At 42.4% G+C, this 16,706-nt stretch overlaps 2 protein-coding genes across 6 annotated transcripts in view; both read left to right on the forward strand.

Moving 5' to 3' along the window:
- The window catches only part of LOC103153489 (IQ motif and SEC7 domain-containing protein 1-like), a 113,593-nt gene extending 102,219 nt beyond the window's left edge, over positions 1–11,374 (forward strand). For all 4 annotated transcript variants that reach the window (XM_007574426.2, XM_016661949.1, XM_016661951.1 and 1 more), the window contains 4 exons: positions 936–1,097; positions 1,841–2,062; positions 3,366–3,415; positions 5,486–11,374. In XM_007574426.2, coding sequence (XP_007574488.1) covers positions 936–1,097; positions 1,841–2,062; positions 3,366–3,415; positions 5,486–6,688 — 1,637 coding nt within the window. In that variant the 3' untranslated portion in view covers positions 6,689–11,374. The remainder of the gene's footprint in view (positions 1–935; positions 1,098–1,840; positions 2,063–3,365; positions 3,416–5,485) is intronic.
- Positions 11,375–13,374: 2,000 nt separating this feature from the next.
- On the forward strand, positions 13,375–16,589 carry LOC103153490 (ER membrane protein complex subunit 3). 2 transcript variants are annotated; one of them, XM_007574427.2, is made up of 9 exons: positions 13,375–13,479; positions 14,140–14,329; positions 14,396–14,453; positions 14,862–14,955; positions 15,038–15,142; positions 15,222–15,303; positions 15,377–15,456; positions 15,846–15,928; positions 16,003–16,589. In XM_007574427.2, exons 2-9 carry the CDS (start codon positions 14,175–14,177, stop codon positions 16,120–16,122), a joined length of 777 nt encoding a protein of 258 aa, XP_007574489.1. In that variant the 5' UTR covers positions 13,375–13,479; positions 14,140–14,174; the 3' UTR covers positions 16,123–16,589. The 2 variants fall into 2 exon arrangements, with proteins under 2 accessions (XP_007574489.1, XP_007574491.1); XM_007574429.2 differs by having other exon boundaries at positions 13,378–13,479; positions 14,137–14,329.
- Positions 16,590–16,706: the final 117 nt, after the last annotated feature.

Consider the following 16,706-nt stretch of genomic DNA (forward strand, 5'->3'; position numbering starts at 1 on the left):
ACTTATTATATATAATAAGTTATATTTAATAAATATAATTTTCATTTTATATTATATTACATTATATTAAAATGACCGGGTGGGAAAATGTCACTAAAATTTGTAAATAGAATATTTTACTAAAAATTTTAAATAACATTTTAATAAAATAATTTTTTAAAATATATTTTAAATAAAATATATACATATATGTTAATAAACAGCCTACAGTATTTTTACTTTTTACATCTGAAATAAATGTTTCTCACAAATCTGCTGTTAAAAAGGCATTAAATCCTTTTTTATATTTAGGATCTAAAATTATTTATAAATCCATTTTCTACAAAATCATACTGTATTATTTCAATAAAAGACACATATATTGTTTTAATTCACATAATAATTTTTCTGTTTCTAATTGGAATTACTTAATAATAAATCAATTAATTAAAGCTTTAATTTTGTAAGCAGAAATTAGTGAGGCCCTGCAGTCATGAAATCAGAAACAGGTTCTGGATGTGTCGCCTTCTGGCTGATTTTCCTGGAGTTGAAAACCTTCCTCTCCACTTTCCAGGCTCCAAACGTGATTCAGTCACTTTAACTGCAAACACTTTTGTTTTTATGTGTAATTTGTCTCTGGAGGGGACATCAGTCACTCCAGTCCCACTCGTGAAACGACCCACTGCTCAGAAGTGATGACTGTAATAATAGTGAAAACTGTGTTTTAGGAATCTGCTGGAAGCCGCTGAAGTTTCCCCCACAGAGCCATAAATTGGCTCCTGCTGTTTGCTTTTTTAGACTTCTGCTGAGTTTCACACGTCCAGGGTCAGAGCATGAGATATTAAATCAGCCATCTGAGCTGATTATTATCTCCTCTCATGATTAATGTGGTTTAATTTCAGCAGCTCGTCGTAAAAATGTTGAGCATTCTGCATGTTGTGTCATTTTCCACTCAGATTACCCTCATGGCATCCGGCTGACGTCGGCGAACCCCGGAGGAGAGAGGAAGGTGTTGATCATCTTCACGGCTCCGAGCCAGCAGGACCGAGCGCGCTTCACCTCCGACCTGCGAGAGAGCATCGCCGAGGTCCAGGAGATGGAGAAGTACCGGGTGGAGTGTGAGTGTTTCCACGGCACCGAGAGAAACGCTGAGGAAAATCAGAGCAATTATATCATCTCAAATGAAACTCCGTTGCCTTTTGGCTTTTGGCTGGGAATGATGGAGACTTTACCGCTTTCAGAAAACTAGATATATTCATCCATGAGTAGAAGAAGTCACTTCTGTGAGGTAATAACCAGTTTCAGTGCAGCAGATAAAAAAAACTCTAGTCACTAAAAAATTAAAGGTGGCGGTCGTTAAGGAAAATATATTTTTGCACAGAAACAGTCAGATTTGGTGTCTTTTGTCAAATCAAACATAATTGGACTGATACAAATCACATTTACTGATAATCTGATTTTTGTTGTGGAAAATTCAGTTTTGCTCTAAAATCACCAATTTGATGAATGTGTTTGGTGTCAAATCACAGCCTAAACAGAATCAAAAACATGATGTGACATAAAGTTCATCCACATCATGAAAATGGGAAAAATTTCATGGCGATAATTGGCTTAAAAAGGCTCAAAAACGGCAGCCATCTTGAATTTTAGCCGTTATCCTGAAATTCAAGGGGCTGCTGGGAAATATGAAAACCACCTGAAGGGTGGTTTTCATATTTCCGATTGCAAACTATTTTTAATTGCAAACTCTCCGACACACTTGAAGTATTTATATCTGTTGCACTTTTGGCCTGTAAACCTTTTTTGGTGGATAAAGTTCAGCTGTGTGAATGTTTGCGTCTCGCTTCCTGCTCCCCTCCAGCCGAGCTGGAGAAGCAGAAAGGCATGATGCGTCCCGGCATGCTGGCGGGTTCTGGCGGGATGGGGACGTCGGGGAGCGGGACCAGTTCGGCCGGGGGGCCCATGAAGGGCGAGGTGGTGAACGGCACCCTGGGAAGGCCGAGCCTCGACGATACGTACGCCTCCGTGGACGGACTGAAACGCACGGCGCTCAGCTCCTCGCTCAGAGATCTCTCAGAGACGGGTAAGGACCGGACGCTGGACGTCCAGAACCTCCCAGTCACTTCCTCCTGTCTAGTTTGGTTAATAAGGTGTGAAAGGCTTTTTTATGATCAGAAAGGGCATTAAACCAGTTTGTAATCAGGTTCTGAGAAAATGTCTCGTTGGAAGCGAAACATGAAGAAGTGACGATGATGATGATGAAGCAGTTCTGGAGGATTTTATGTTTCTTCTGACTCAGTGAAACTGCATCTGTGTTGTTATGCAACATTACAGTTCAGAGACAGAATGATGCTGCGGTGCGCCGTGTCCACCTGCTGGACGGCAGCAGGAACTACAACACAGCTTCTGACACCAAACTTCCGCTTGGATTATTTTTGACTTGACCAGTCAGAGAAAATCTTTGACGGCGTATTAGAGCCAGATTGAGAGATTTTTTAAAATATGAAAATAAAGTCCTGATATTATCAGAATAATATTTACATTTTTAATTGCTTTTTGTGTAGCAGTTCTCATTAAATTCTCCTATTCTTGGATTATTGCGACTTTATTCTTGTAATGTTATGACTATTCATGTAAATTTTTCTCGTTTTATTTGATTTTGTTTCCAGATTGTTCAACTTTATTCTCTTATTTTGACATTGTTCTCGCATTAGTACGTTTTTATTCCTGAATTATTATGACTCTTTCATTTCAACCTTATTCTATTATTTTGACTTTATTCTTGGAATATTACGACTTCATTAGTGTACAGCTTATCTTCTGGTAATAAAAATACATGTTAAGTCTTTTGGCCTTAACCCTTGAGCGTACGAGGACTGAGGCAAAGGAAACGAGTGATACGGCTGTGGGGTCAGCTGGACGCCACTTTTAAACTCAATGGTTAATACGTCGTTGTAAAAATCTGACCAATTGCTAATTAGAAAAGCGTGTCACTAATTATGAATATCTATTCATCTTTGCATTAAATTACAGATTTATATTTTCTAAATATCATGAAGTTGGTCAGTGAAGAAGCTAAAATATATATTTTTTTATTGTATTTGTTTTTAGTAAAAGCCCAAAATTCCCATATTAGTTTATCTTTGTTCTCTGAAAATCACTTTTTTATGTTTCATATCTAAAATTCTGCATTATTAATAAAATCTGGAGTTTAAAACTGAAGTCCGTGTTTTTTCAGCTTAGCTTAGCATAAACGCTAACGAAGGGAAACGTCGTGTCCAGGTGAAAACTGAAACTCACTGATGAGCAGCTTAATGCGAACGTCTGTTCAGCACTTCCTGTTTCCTGTACTAAAGTTTAATCCCTGGATTCTGATTGGATAACAGGGAAGCGAGGGCGGAGGAACAGTGTGGGCTCATTGGACAGTACCATTGAAGTAAGTGTGCTGCTAGCATGTCTGCTGCTAGCAGGCTGCACCGCCGTGCATGCTGCCGCCGCATGCCTGACTGTCTGCGGGGTTAAAGGTCGTCCGGATGTGTTTGTGAAGTTTTATAAATATGTCTGTTTGCTGCATGTGAAGCTGCTCCTTATGTTCTTTAACAAACTAGAGTTTAAATTTACAGAAATACTAAAACATTTTTGTCGTCCTTCAGGCTGATTGCTGAAAGCTCAACATGCTGCAGCTTAAGAAACACAAACATTAGGATTCTGATTTCCAGATATTAATTTGAAGTTTAAAGACATAAAGATCACAGATTGTCAGAAGTTATGCTGCTGTCTTTCAGTTTGGAGGATTTAGTGTGGTGAGCTGTTTGTTCCTGCATTATTTTTCACTAACAGACTAAAACGTTACCTTCTAAAACATGGTGAATCATTGGTCCAGGTCTTTTTCTTTTCACTGTGCAGTGGATCCTGACATTAGCGAAGCCGCCTGTTAATGACTGAGTTCCCCTTTAAAAACGCCTCCAACCGGTTTTAAAACGCTAAACATGAAACTCAAAGTGGAACCGTCTTAGCGCTACCTCAGAAGCTAACGTCTGACCTCCACTCTTGGGGTTCAGCCAATCAGCACCAAGGAAAATTAATTTCGCTCGTTGATTGGCTCTCTTGCCAACAGCAGCCAGTTTCGTGATGATTAGCTTCCTAAGCTGCTTTCCAACATGTCACATATTCCCTGCAAACAGCCAGTAGTTCACTGTAAAACCTAGTTTGTTGCAGGTTTTAGGACTTTTAAACAGTGTCTCTATGGGAACCAGGTTGACCAGGAAAGACTCTGATCTTCTTGCTTTGCATGTTTTTATCTTAACGCTGCTGCTGGTTTTTTTCTTCTTAACATCTCTGAGTTATTTTGTGTAGAAAATGAAGCTCAATCATTATCTGAAATGCTGATCTCCTTTATTCTGAGTTTTAAAAACGGATGCTCCTGCTAATGGGGGGAATCTTTTACCATCTCATGATTTGATTCAAAGTTGATTCTGGGACATTTTAAACAGATTCTAAATGGTATTAAATGTAAGTTTGGATTCTTATCTGAATGGATTTTGTTGGCAAACCCGATGGGTCCAGCTGCTTTTGCTGTTTGGTTTCTGTACAGAAATGTTTTCATCCTTCAGGCATCTGATACTCAACAAAATAAAAGTTTCTGAGTATATAAATAAGGACTTACAGTTTTATTATGATATTTGGTGGTACTTTGTGATAGCAATAAAAGTGACAATGAGAACTATTTATTACTTTTTAGGGCTGAAACTAACAATTATTTTAATAATCAATTAATCTATTGATTATTCTGATGATTAATTGGATGAAAAATGGCAAAATCAGATTTTTCTTTAACTATTTAAGCCTTTTTAATAAATTTTAAAAATAAATCAAAAGATCCAAAAGACTTGAAATAATTCACGTCCTTTTTAAAATAAGGAAATAAACATTTTATTGCCTAAAATGAAATAACAGCATTCCTTTAGTCAATCTGAATCTGGGTTTTTACATACCAAAGTGTTTTATCTTAAAAGCAAAATGTTTATATTTTGTACAGTTTTTGCTTCACTACTGCTTTGAATATGTTGCTTTCTTTAGAAATGTTCCTGTTTTAACTGTGTACTCTAGTTAGTCATTAATCGATTACTAAATTGCCAGTTACTGAACAGCCGTGTCGAGTCGTTTCAGCCTGTTGAGTGAAGTGGCTGTGATGCGTCAGCAGTCGCAGCTCAACAAGCATCTGCTCTGAAAAACAGCAAAAAAAACATCCCGACAGAAAAAGTTTAGCAGTTTTAAAACGTCATTAATTCGAATTTATTTACAATGTTAAATAAAAATCACATATTGATAAGAAATTCCTAACCAACAGGATAAATTCAGCGGCGGCCATTTTAGCTCATTTTCTTAACAAAATGCCTGAAGTGAGACTAAAGAAAGTCTGATGAAGATTCCCAGCAGGATGTAGGTCTGACCAATGAGAAGTCGTCTTCTGACTTTGTTCTTCTTCTACTCTTCCTGTCCTCAGGGTTCCATTATTAGCAGCCCGCGGCCTCACCAGCAGCGCCCCCTGCAGGGCGCCAGTCTGTCCTACAGCCCCATGATGATGCCCTCGTCCCCAGCAGCCTACCGGCCGCACCGCCCTACTCAGAGCCCCGGTACGGGGGTGGGGGGTGGGCCGGGGCTCTGTCACAACCAGGGGGGGGTCACCACGTCTCCTCTCGCGAGCGGGGGCGGGGCTGGGCCCGGCGGCGTGATGGCGGCGGGCGGCGGCCAGATCCCTGGAGGCCGAATGGGGAACTTCTTCGGCAGTCGAAGAGGCAAAGTTCCTGGTCCCCTGACGATGATGTCACCGCCTCCTCAGGGTCCACCGAGTCCTCTGATGATTTCGTCCCCCCCCCACTACCCCGCTCCCGCGCCGCCCATCGCCCTCCCATCCTCCCCTTCCCCATGCCCCTCCCCTTCGCCCAACCTCGGCCAGTCGGACTCGGCCGGGGCTGGAGGGGGCGGCGGCCCGGGAGGGGGGCCGTCCAAGCTCCAGGCGTTGCACGCCCAGTATTGCCACGGCAACAGTGGAGGAGGCGGAGTCAGTGGGCACCTGCCGCAGCAGACGCCTCCGCCGCCCTACCATCACCACCACCGCTACCACATGCAGAGCGTGCCGCAGCACCACGCGCTGACGCACCGCTTCTCTGCGCCGCTGCGGCACAGCTGCGCCCCGCCCCACAGCCAGCCGCTGCAGAGGCTGCAGCAAGGCCCCGCCCACCCGCGCTACAACATGGTGTCCGGCTTCACCACGCCACCGCCGCTGTCCCCCCACTCTCCCGTCACGCCCACTACGCCGCACGGACTCTACCACCGGCCGGGGGGCGGAGCCAAGCTGCCACTCACCATCTCGCACTCCCAGCCCCACCCGCATGCTCACACACACACACACAACCACACCGTGCACACACACTCCCCGCTCAGCCCCTCCCCCTCCGCAACAGGCTCCACCCACTTCATCTTCTCCACGCCGCCGCCCCAGACGCCCTCGGCGCGCCTCGTCACCCAGACGCCACCGCAGCCCTACGCCCCCCAGTACCCGCCGCTGTCGTCCATCCCGCCCCCCCCTCCCCACTCACCCCTGCCGCCCCCGTCGGGCGCCCCGCTCTCCCCGCTCCCTCCGGGGGTGGGGCAAGGGGGCGGCCCCAAAGCGAAGCCCGTCAGCCGCATCAGCACGGTCGTGTGAAGAGGCAGAAATCGAGGACGGTGGCGCGCAACCCCACAGTGAGCCGCCAGGGGGCGATATTGAGAGTGAGCACAAGAGGGAGGAGGGGAAGAAGAGCAGGAGGGCAGATCCAGTTGTATCAAAATGGCCGCCTGATGAGGAGGAGAGCGGTGAGAGCGGGAAAGAGGAAGCTGCTCAGCCTGTGCTATTTCCACATCGACTTTCCTCGCAGGTAGAGCGCTGGAGGGGAAAAACTACCGCTTAGGTCTGGTGACGCCCCCACCTCGCCTTCATACCGCCCTGCGTGGTGAGCCGGGACTCAGTCGGACATGTTTGTAGGTCTTCACTACTTCAGAGTGTTCGTCTCATGTTGTGAGTACCTTTTTTAACATTTCTGTGGCTGTAGTGGACAAGCGGTTGAGGGACCAGTCAGGAAGGGAACAGTGCCTGAAAACGTAACATGAGCGCTGACGCTCCGAGTTAAAGGGACAGTACCGTGTAACAGTAGTTTCACACCATGTTGTTCAGCACAAAAACCAACACTTAACTTTGATTTTGACATATTTACAAGCCATTACGGGCAGAAGCAGAGGTGTTTAGCATTAATATGGTGGCGTTTGTGTCTTAGACAGGCATGCATGACCTGTGCAATAGCTAACAGTTATCAGTGTGTTTATGGTTAATATCCAATTTGCAGGGATAGATTTGTTGTGATGTGAAGCCCCAATCCAGCAAAGTGAAGACTCTACTCATAAACTTCCTAAAACCTTTGAAATAAGCCATCGAAACAAATCTACAGGTGTCTTCGTTTTTGTTCTGCAAAAACTATTAAAAGCCTTTAGTGTTTGTGGATTACAGGGTTTCAGCAGGGGGCGCTATACTGTTGTTTTGGAATGGGACTTTTTCAGATTTTCTCACTTATTCCTGTAAGTTTGAGGATTTATTTCTACCAAATCTGTGAATGCTCTCCTCATTTCTCAAATATCCCGGTATATATGAAAGTGTACGCCTGAATTCTCAGAAATAATAATATCTGTCATTTGTATTTGACGCTCCATGATGTGTTTGTGACCCTCAACGTTGCCAGAGAAGGAGATTAAGATGAAAGATGCCAAACTGGGGGATTTTTGTTGTTTTCTGCCGATGAGGACGGTGGAGCTGCTCTACCTGAAATACAAACATGATGTTTTTATTTTTGATTTTTTTTACAGTGCAACTTTCTGTACCTTTAGCAGCAGCAATGTTAATGGAACTGGGTGGGAAAATAAAACTAAAACGGAAGTTTATTAAAATCAGAAGCAGGGTACAGCTCTCAGAAGTTTTTGTGTTTATCTGAAATCACCAGTAGGGGGCACCGATATGTGTTTAATGGTCCCATTATGAGACGTTTCTGATCCAGACTGGAGAATCCTCCATGGTTGGTTGGTGGGAAGCCGGGGATTTGTTGGTTCCAGACTGACTGGAAACAAATGAGGCAGGCGTTTCTTGATGCTAATTTGGCTAATTTTAGCTTTTGCACTAATGTTTTACATACTGAATTGAGAAAGTCAGTATTAGGTGATATGCTAATGATAACCCACATTCTGATGGTAGCACTTAGGCTAACATTAGCATTTTGTTCATTTTAGTGTATACAATGCTCTTTGCACACTGAATGCAGTATGTTACTGTAGGTCAACATACTGTTATCTCCCATGCTAATGTTAGCATGTTAGCTAACACCATTCTATTTCACTTTAGCTTATACAATGCTCTTTGCACACTGAGTGGAGAATGTTACTGTAGGTCAACATATGTTGATTATCATTAGCCTACATGCTTATTAGCATGTAGGCTAACATTAGCATTCTAGCTTATTTTAGTGTACTTGCTGTTCTTTGCACATTAGATGGTGTATGCTTACTGTAGGTCAACATGCTACTGATAGCCCCCATGCAAATGTTAGCATTCAGGCTAACTGGATCATGAAAATGTTTTTTTTTAATTAAATTTAAATGTTTTGCTTCATTTTCTCTCGTTTCCTTCTTTTTTTAATAATTCACAAAAAATTGTGATATACAAATAACTTAACAGAAGCTTTTATCCAAAGTTACTCACTGTTGGGGACCAAAAGTTTCAGTGCAATGATGAACTCTGCGTTTAACATTAATCGCTGCATCCAATGAAAGGTCAGAGAAGAAGCTCAGAGTTTGGCCTTAGACATGGTGCGTCCACCATCCTTTTCATCCACCTTAGATCTTTTTGTCTGGAAAACTAAAAACATTAGGTTAGAGATTATTTTAATAGGTTTCCTAAGCCACACATGATATTCTAAAATAAGTGACCCAAAACGTTCAGTTCAGTTATGACGTAATTTCCATAGACAGCTGGACTTTTCTCGTTTCCTGAAGTTAATTTTAGGTCAGAGGTGAAACGCCTTTAAGAAGGTCAAGAAATGTCCAGGTGGCATCTATTGAAGCACTTAGGAAGATTGTGGGAACAGTTGAAGGTTGTTTCAGTCAGATTTTTATATTAATGGGGAAACTGGTGGAGGTCATGGAGCTCTGTCTCTTTTTTGCTTGTTTATGGCTTCATATGTTGCAGGACTGGTAGGCCGTAAAATATCGATGCTGGATTCTGACAATGTTTTCAGTAAAGATCCTTAAATGAGGTCAGAGTTTTTGGTTTCAGATGCAAGTTTATATATTTCCCACCCAGTACCAACTACTTTTGTGTTTTTAAGCAGTAAAATAAAACTTTGTGTTGAGGGTGAGTGATGTTTTATCTGCCACTTGGTTTCAAAACAGAGAATAAGGTGCCTTCAGACATAAGGATGGTACAATAATCAATAATCATGGGGATCATCATCTGAGACAAACCACCTAAATAAAAGACGATTCCATATCTGAGTTTCCTGCGCGTTGGTTGACGATGTCCATCCAGAACAGAAATACGAAGCCATTTTCTGGATTTTTAAGAAACAAGATGGACCGAGCCTTCAGTCACCCTCATCATCCAAGAAAGGAACAAAAAGGACCTGAAACTTGGACCTAAAGTCTTCTGGAAGGACAACTCATCGGACTGGAGAGTAAATCATGTTCCAGCATCTCATGTCAAGTGGAAATCTCTTTAATGAACTCTGTTTTACACGTTATTTTTGTACTTTGAGTTTAAAACCACTGTCCCAGTGTTTTTCTTCCAGAATATTTTCTGTTTTTAATCAACGTTCTTGGATGTCGGAAACTAACGATTGCTGGAAGAAAGTTCTTCCCCCTTAGCTCTGGTTTGCATGACCAGCGTTTAACTGGTGGATGTTGGGAAATGCAAACATTGACACATTTTTCAGTTTCTCTGCGATCACCTGAAACCACCTGTAGATATAAACTGTACAGTGTGTTCTTGTTTCAGTGGGGCCAACAGCATCAACCTGTAACCGACGCTCAGAATTGCTTGAAACAACAAACCTGCGCTCTAAACACCAAAAGGTTCTCCTGGTTCTTCTCTGGAAAAAAGCCAAGACAAAAGCTTCAGACGTTTTAGACACACTTCACGGACTAATAATTGGTTTCAATCTGAAGAACCACTTTGACGTTTTAGAGCAAGCTTCTGATATCAGTATTGTTGTGTGACGAGCTTTTAATAACATGAAGTGCTCCTTGGGCTGCTTTGTATTTTTTAGCACTTTTGATTTTGTTATGTGCTTAAAATGTGATTTCTGATTTGGGTTTCTGATCTAGAATCCGTTTTTTAACTTTTAACACGTTTACAACCACAACAACAGTAATCTGTGACTAACATGCAGAGGTTTCTAACATGCTAGTTGTGTTGCTTCAACTCCAGACCAGAAATGATCTTTTCCTCCTGAGCTTCTTGGAGCTCCGGACCGTTGGATCTGCACAGTGCATTTACAGAAACACCTGTTTCCTTTATGGGGCCTTACAGAAACCATTTAAACCGAAACAGAAAGAGGTTTTCATTCAACACTGGATCACGCCTACCTCCAGACAACACGGCTCCTTCTGTTCCAGTACCAACACATCCACGCCTGTTTCTGCATGAACTCTAAACTCCAAATCCTCCAAAAACCAACATTAGGTTTCAGATCTGATCCATCCTGGTGCCACCTGTAGAAACCATCCTACCTTCACCAGTGTTTATTGGTAAATGTGCTTGGACCTCTGCTCCTTTAACCAGGAGCCTTGGTGAAAAGCTCCTCAATCCTTAAGGCTCTTGAGATCAGGTCAGAATCCAGATTAAAATAATTTGACAAAAACAAAACCAAAGTTCTGAAGCAGTGACTGAAAACTGAATCCAGTGGCTGTAAGAACCTTCAGCACCAGAACCTCACATGGTTCTTTCCTTCAACTCGTCAGGGTTCGGAGAAGCTTGTCTGTTTAGTTATGACTGAACAGTTTTATTTTCCATGTTTGGCTTTCTGCAAACATCTCCAGATGTTCCAGAAGTCTTTGGTTTGACTGAGTTGCAGCTTTGCAGACCTACAGCGTGTTGAGGTCGAGGTCGTCCTTCAAGAAGTTCAACCTTTAACCTGTTTAGCAGGAGTGAGAACCACCAACTAAAATGTTAGTTGCACTAATCTTAAAAGGCTAACTAATCATAAACATTACTTTCATCAGTGCACAATAGCAACAGGGTATTTATCAAAAGCTAATGCTAAAGCACTAAATTCAACCATGTTGATGCCCACTATCAGTGGTGGAAACCGCTAGCTAAAAGTTAGTTGCCTTACCCTAGAGCACTAATCAGAAACTTTAGTTCCACTAAAGTTAAAGCCTTATACCAACATGACATTTAGCAAAAGCTAATGCTAAAGAACTAAACTCTACCATGTTGATAGCTGCCACAGCTAATTAAAACATTAGCTAAGGCACTAAACATAAACATTAGCTTCATCAATGCTAAAGCTCTTTAGCAGAAGCTAATGCTAAGTGATACCACACACCTGAGTGGACGTTTTTCCTCCCTGCTTCTGCATTTTGATTGAATTTTTGTTAAATGTGATATTTTCTGTATGATTGGTCTCTTTATTTTAAGCTGTTGCCTCCCATGATGTAACAAATGAATCTAAACAACCAAAGTTCTCAGTAGATTGAGTTTAGAAACATGCAGAAACAATTTTTAATGCTCCTTTTATCACTTATTTTAGATATTCCTTATTTTGTGCCCAGGCCTGCTCTCCACTATCGGTTTGCATGTGGTATTTATTCCAGTATCTGCACTGAATGAACTGTATTATAAACATGAATGTACATAAGTTGTTAAATGAACCTTAGCTCCCTTTGGCTGCGTTTCATCGGGAAGAGAAGGTCTGAGTTCATTTTTTTTATTCCCCAGAAGCAGATCCGGTCTGACCGCTGCAGGAAAGACAGGGAACTTTAAAAATAAACTAAAACAGCCGATCAGATCTGCTTCCAATGAAAGCTCAGACTCTTCTGCCTCCCACGTGAAGACGGCCGGTTGTTTGTGTGTCGATACAGGGACGGGTGAACAGGGGGTCCGGCCCGTTTGGAGCGGACCACTTCATGGAGAAAAATCATTTCTTGTTTATAATGTAGAGCAAAAAGAGAGACTGCAATAGTCCTTGTAAAATTGTATGAGTAAAGTGTCAAATATGTGTCCAACAGAGACGACATTATTTTAAAAATTATGTTTGGAAGATTTTAGCTGTGTACATAAATATATATTACTTGTACTTTGTTTTTGAAATGGCAGAAATATGAAAAAAGTGGAAATATTTATTGCTCTAAAAATATAAAAATCTGTTCATGTGGATGGAAACTTTTCCCGTTTGTGTCGTCGTTTTTTAACACAGTGATCTTTACGACACCTGAACTGAAACGGCCAGCCAGTTAATTTCAATCCCAACTCTTATTACATTCAGTTTAGCTTCATTTATAGTCATTTACAATTATTGTGTATCATTTTCAACATTATTAATGTAACATTACCATTATTATTTAATTAATTCTCCTTTTTTTTCAATTTCATGGTTTCATTAGTTTAATTATTTACAATTATCTAATTTTTTTAATATTCAATTTGTTTTATTTTTTTCTATTTCTTGCGTTTTCTGTATTTAATTTTTTATTTACTTTTTTCATCTTACATTGATTTATTAACTCTGCTCCTTTGTGTATTTACACAGTTACAAGGAAAAGCAGAGAACAAGTTAAAATCTGTAAATAAATGGACAAAGGAGAAAAGAGGAAATATTACACTAGAAAAAATATTGTTTTAAAAAAAAAAAGTCAGCAATGTAAGATAGATATATAAATACAGTTAATGAAAAAATGAGAAAATAATGGAAACTGAAAAGTGAAACTAACAATGGAATTCATAGACAATGATAAATGATTATTGTTGCACTGTGAAATCATAGGAATATTGCTCATTTTGGGGTCTAATATTTGGCAAATAAACTATTTTATCAAGTCTTTTATTTAGTTATTGCCAATTTGGGCAGCTCAAATCTATTCACACATCACACTTTCTGAATTGTTCTGTTTTGGGGTTTTTAAGCTAACATATAAGTTTTGTTTCAGTAATCGTCATTACTGAAAGGAGTTTATGTCATTGTTTATGATAACCATTACTCAGATTTAGTTTAACGTAAAAATTTTGAGCTTCCTTTACCCAATTTAGTAAGCATGCTAAAGGGAAAATGACACTCACAACATGGCGGACGCGCTAGCGTACGGTTCTTATCTGCTACGCAACGACGCCAGTATGACGGCGTTTCCGTTTAAACCGGATGTGGATGAATTCCAGATGCAGCGGAGCACGTTTGTGGAGTCTGAAGAAAGTTGGTGAATGAGGTGAGTTCGGTGTTTGAGTCTCGTCAGTGGAGGAGTTTATGTGGAGTTTCTCCTCTAACCGGAGCTGACAGGAACGAGGCGGTGATTTAAACCGAGCTAGCAGGCGAGCTAGCCGGGCTAGCTTCGAGTTTGTTGTGAAACTTTAGCAGGTTGGAGGAACTGAGGTCACCTGCTGCTAATGGTTCCGATTACTAGAACTGAACTGGCCTTAATAAAGCGGAATATTGTGGGGAAGTTAATTTAAAAAGTGAAACTCCTATAAATATAGTAAATATAAAGATTATTTACACCTGCGAATACTTTTAAATATGAACTTAAATCATTTTCAGTCCGGAAATGTTATTCTCTAGCCTACAAAACCATGAAGAAACTTGGTCCCATACAAATAATAATTCCTAAAGAAGCTGGTTGTTCAGAGTTCTGCATCGGAATATATGAGTGGAAAGTTGAGTGGAAGGAAAAAGTTTGGTGCGAAATTTACCAGATGGAGTCATAGCTTCAGAGGCCCGGTATGGAGTTAAATTATGGCCATAAAATGTGTTAAGTAATCTTTGGTTCTCATGGAAACATCTGAATAATTGTCCAAACCAGGAAGTAGCAGATGAACTCTGAATGAGTGAAAGTGTTCTCCCACGTCAGATGGTCTCTCTCCCCCAGCAGCCTCCTCCCTCGCTCGACCTGCCGGGTCAGAACCGATGGCCGACCCGGAGCTGCTGCTGGACTCCAGCATCAGGATGTGGGTCGTCCTGCCCATCGTCTTCATCACCTTCTTCGTCGGTGTCCTGCGGCACTACGTGAGCCAGCTGCTGAGCAGCGACAGGAAGCTGGACCTGGAGCAGGTGTCTGACAGGTGAGGGTCCAGACGGCCCGGTTCTGTTCGGACCGGAACCGCCTGGTTCTGACGCTCTGTCTCCAGCCAGGTGTTGCTGCGCAGCCGCGTCCTCCGGGAGAACGGGAAGTACATCCCCCGACAGGTAAGCAGATCGCCTCACTTCCTGTCTACTGGACCGCCTCTGGTTCTGGTTCCGGTTCTGGTTGGGTTCAGCATGTGATGCCATCTAGTGGGGAAAGGCATAACGTTTAAGTTCTTTAAAAACGGAAGAGATTCACTCTGGGATATAAATTTGTTTTTGTGTAAATATTTTAGTTCTGTCTGTTAGGATGTGAAACCAGAACCGACTGGGTCAGAACCCGACCTCAGAGGAAACTCGTTTCATTCCCTCGGATCAGAGGATCGTGACCCGGAAAACTCAGAACTTTACCTCAGCAGGACAGCTGCGAAAAAATTTAATTAATCCTTATGAAGTTTCCTCTATTTGAAAGAACGGTTCTGATCTGGTCGGCTCCGTTCTGATCGGACCGTTGGTTCTGATCCGTTTCAGTCGTTCTTCATGAGGAAGCATTACTTCAACGATGCAGAAACCGGTTTCTTTAAGAGGGTCAAGAGGAAGGTCGTTCCTAAGAACCCCATGACAGGTGAGTCGCCCCGTTGGACCTGACCCAACCCGGTTCTGTTGCTGCGTCCCGACCCGGTTTTGCTGACTCGGTTCTGTTGCAGACACCAGCATGTTGACGGACATGATGAAGGGAAACCTGACCAATGTTCTGCCCATGATTCTGATCGGAGGATGGATCAACTGGGCCTTCTCCGGCTTCGTCATCAGTGAGTTTCCTCCTCCTGGTGGTTCTGACCCGGTTCTGACCCGTGGCCAGGTTTGAAACCAGAACCGTCTGTTTTCCAGCCAAGGTGCCGTTCCCGCTGACGCTGCGGTTCAAACCGATGCTGCAGAGAGGAATCGACCTGCTGTCGCTGGACGCCTCCTGGTGAGAACCCGACCCAACAGAACCGGACCTTCCCGACCCGGCCGGTCCTGTTCAGCTTCTGTTTGGTGTGCAGGGTGAGCTCGGCCTCCTGGTACTTCCTGAACGTGTTCGGCCTGAGGAGCATGTACTCGCTGATCCTGGGCCAGGACAACGGTGAGTTCTGGTTCTGGTTCTGGTCGCGTCGGACAATACTCAGTCAGCAAACCAATTTATATCAGCATGTGCAAAAAATTAAAAAGAGAAAAAATAGAAACGGGAAAAAGGAAGATGACAGAAAAATCTGCAAAAACTGAAAAAAAGGAAAAAGAAACAAAGAAAAATAATTATTTTTCCTAAATATTAACACGTTTAACAGTTTATTCCTACATTTATTTTAAATGTTTTATTTTTGTTCTTTCAGTGGTAAACAGACGCGCTCTGTGAAGTAGGATGTATTTAAAGTTTTAAACGTTAATTCTTCATACAGATTTCCCTGAAACCAGTTTTTCCTGATTGATGATGCGTCAGAATGAAGCTCTCTGATTGGTCCGTTTCCTCCACAGCTGCTGACCAATCACGGATCATGCAGGACCAGATGACTGGCGCTGCCATGGCGATGCCCCCCGACCCCAACAAGGCTTTTAAGGTGAGTCAGATCAGAGCTTTGGGCGGTGAGGTTCGGTTCTGCGTAACGCTCCGACCCGGTTTGACCCGTTTCAGAGCGAGTGGGAGGCGCTGGAGGTGGTGAACCACCAGTGGGCGCTGGAGAGCGTGGAGGAGGAGCTCATGGCTAGAGACTTGGACTTTGGAGGAATCTTCAGCGCCAACAACAGGTTCTGATCCGGACCTGATCCGGTCCTCTGGACAGAACTGGATGGTTCTGCTTCCAGTGACTCATATCCCACTGTGACCCATTGCGGTTCTGATAAACGGGTCTCTGGGGTTCCTGAAGGTCTGAAACAGAATCAGAACATCTGTCAAACGGACCTGAACCTTCAGGAAACCTGGAGAACCGCTGATCCGGACCGGCTTCATGGAGCCCAGAGGTTCTGGAAGAAAACCCAACAGAACCTTCAGATGCTTCCATGGCTGCTGCTAGTTCTGGTCCACTGGGTTTTATGATGGCAGTACCAGAACCTGGTCCAGTTACCATGGTGACAATGGTTTGGAAACGCCACCAGACAGGCCTGACCTTTAACCCCAGAGTGTGTAGGAGAGACCAGACCTTGATCCAGTCTGACCCAGATTTCTGGATCAAAATATTTTTGGTTTCCTTTGAACAAAAATAAAAACTTTAAATGTCTGAATTTGATTAATTTCAATGTTTTTTTTACTTTATTTATAAAAAACAGAATTTTAATTCAAACTGACATAAATTTCTCAGTGCTTCTTCTATGAATTCCATCTGAATGAGTTGGAAACAT

The sequence above is a fragment of the Poecilia formosa genome, unplaced genomic scaffold (assembly GCF_000485575.1).
Source record: "Poecilia formosa unplaced genomic scaffold, Poecilia_formosa-5.1.2 Scaffold351, whole genome shotgun sequence".
NCBI lineage: Eukaryota > Metazoa > Chordata > Actinopteri > Cyprinodontiformes > Poeciliidae > Poecilia > Poecilia formosa.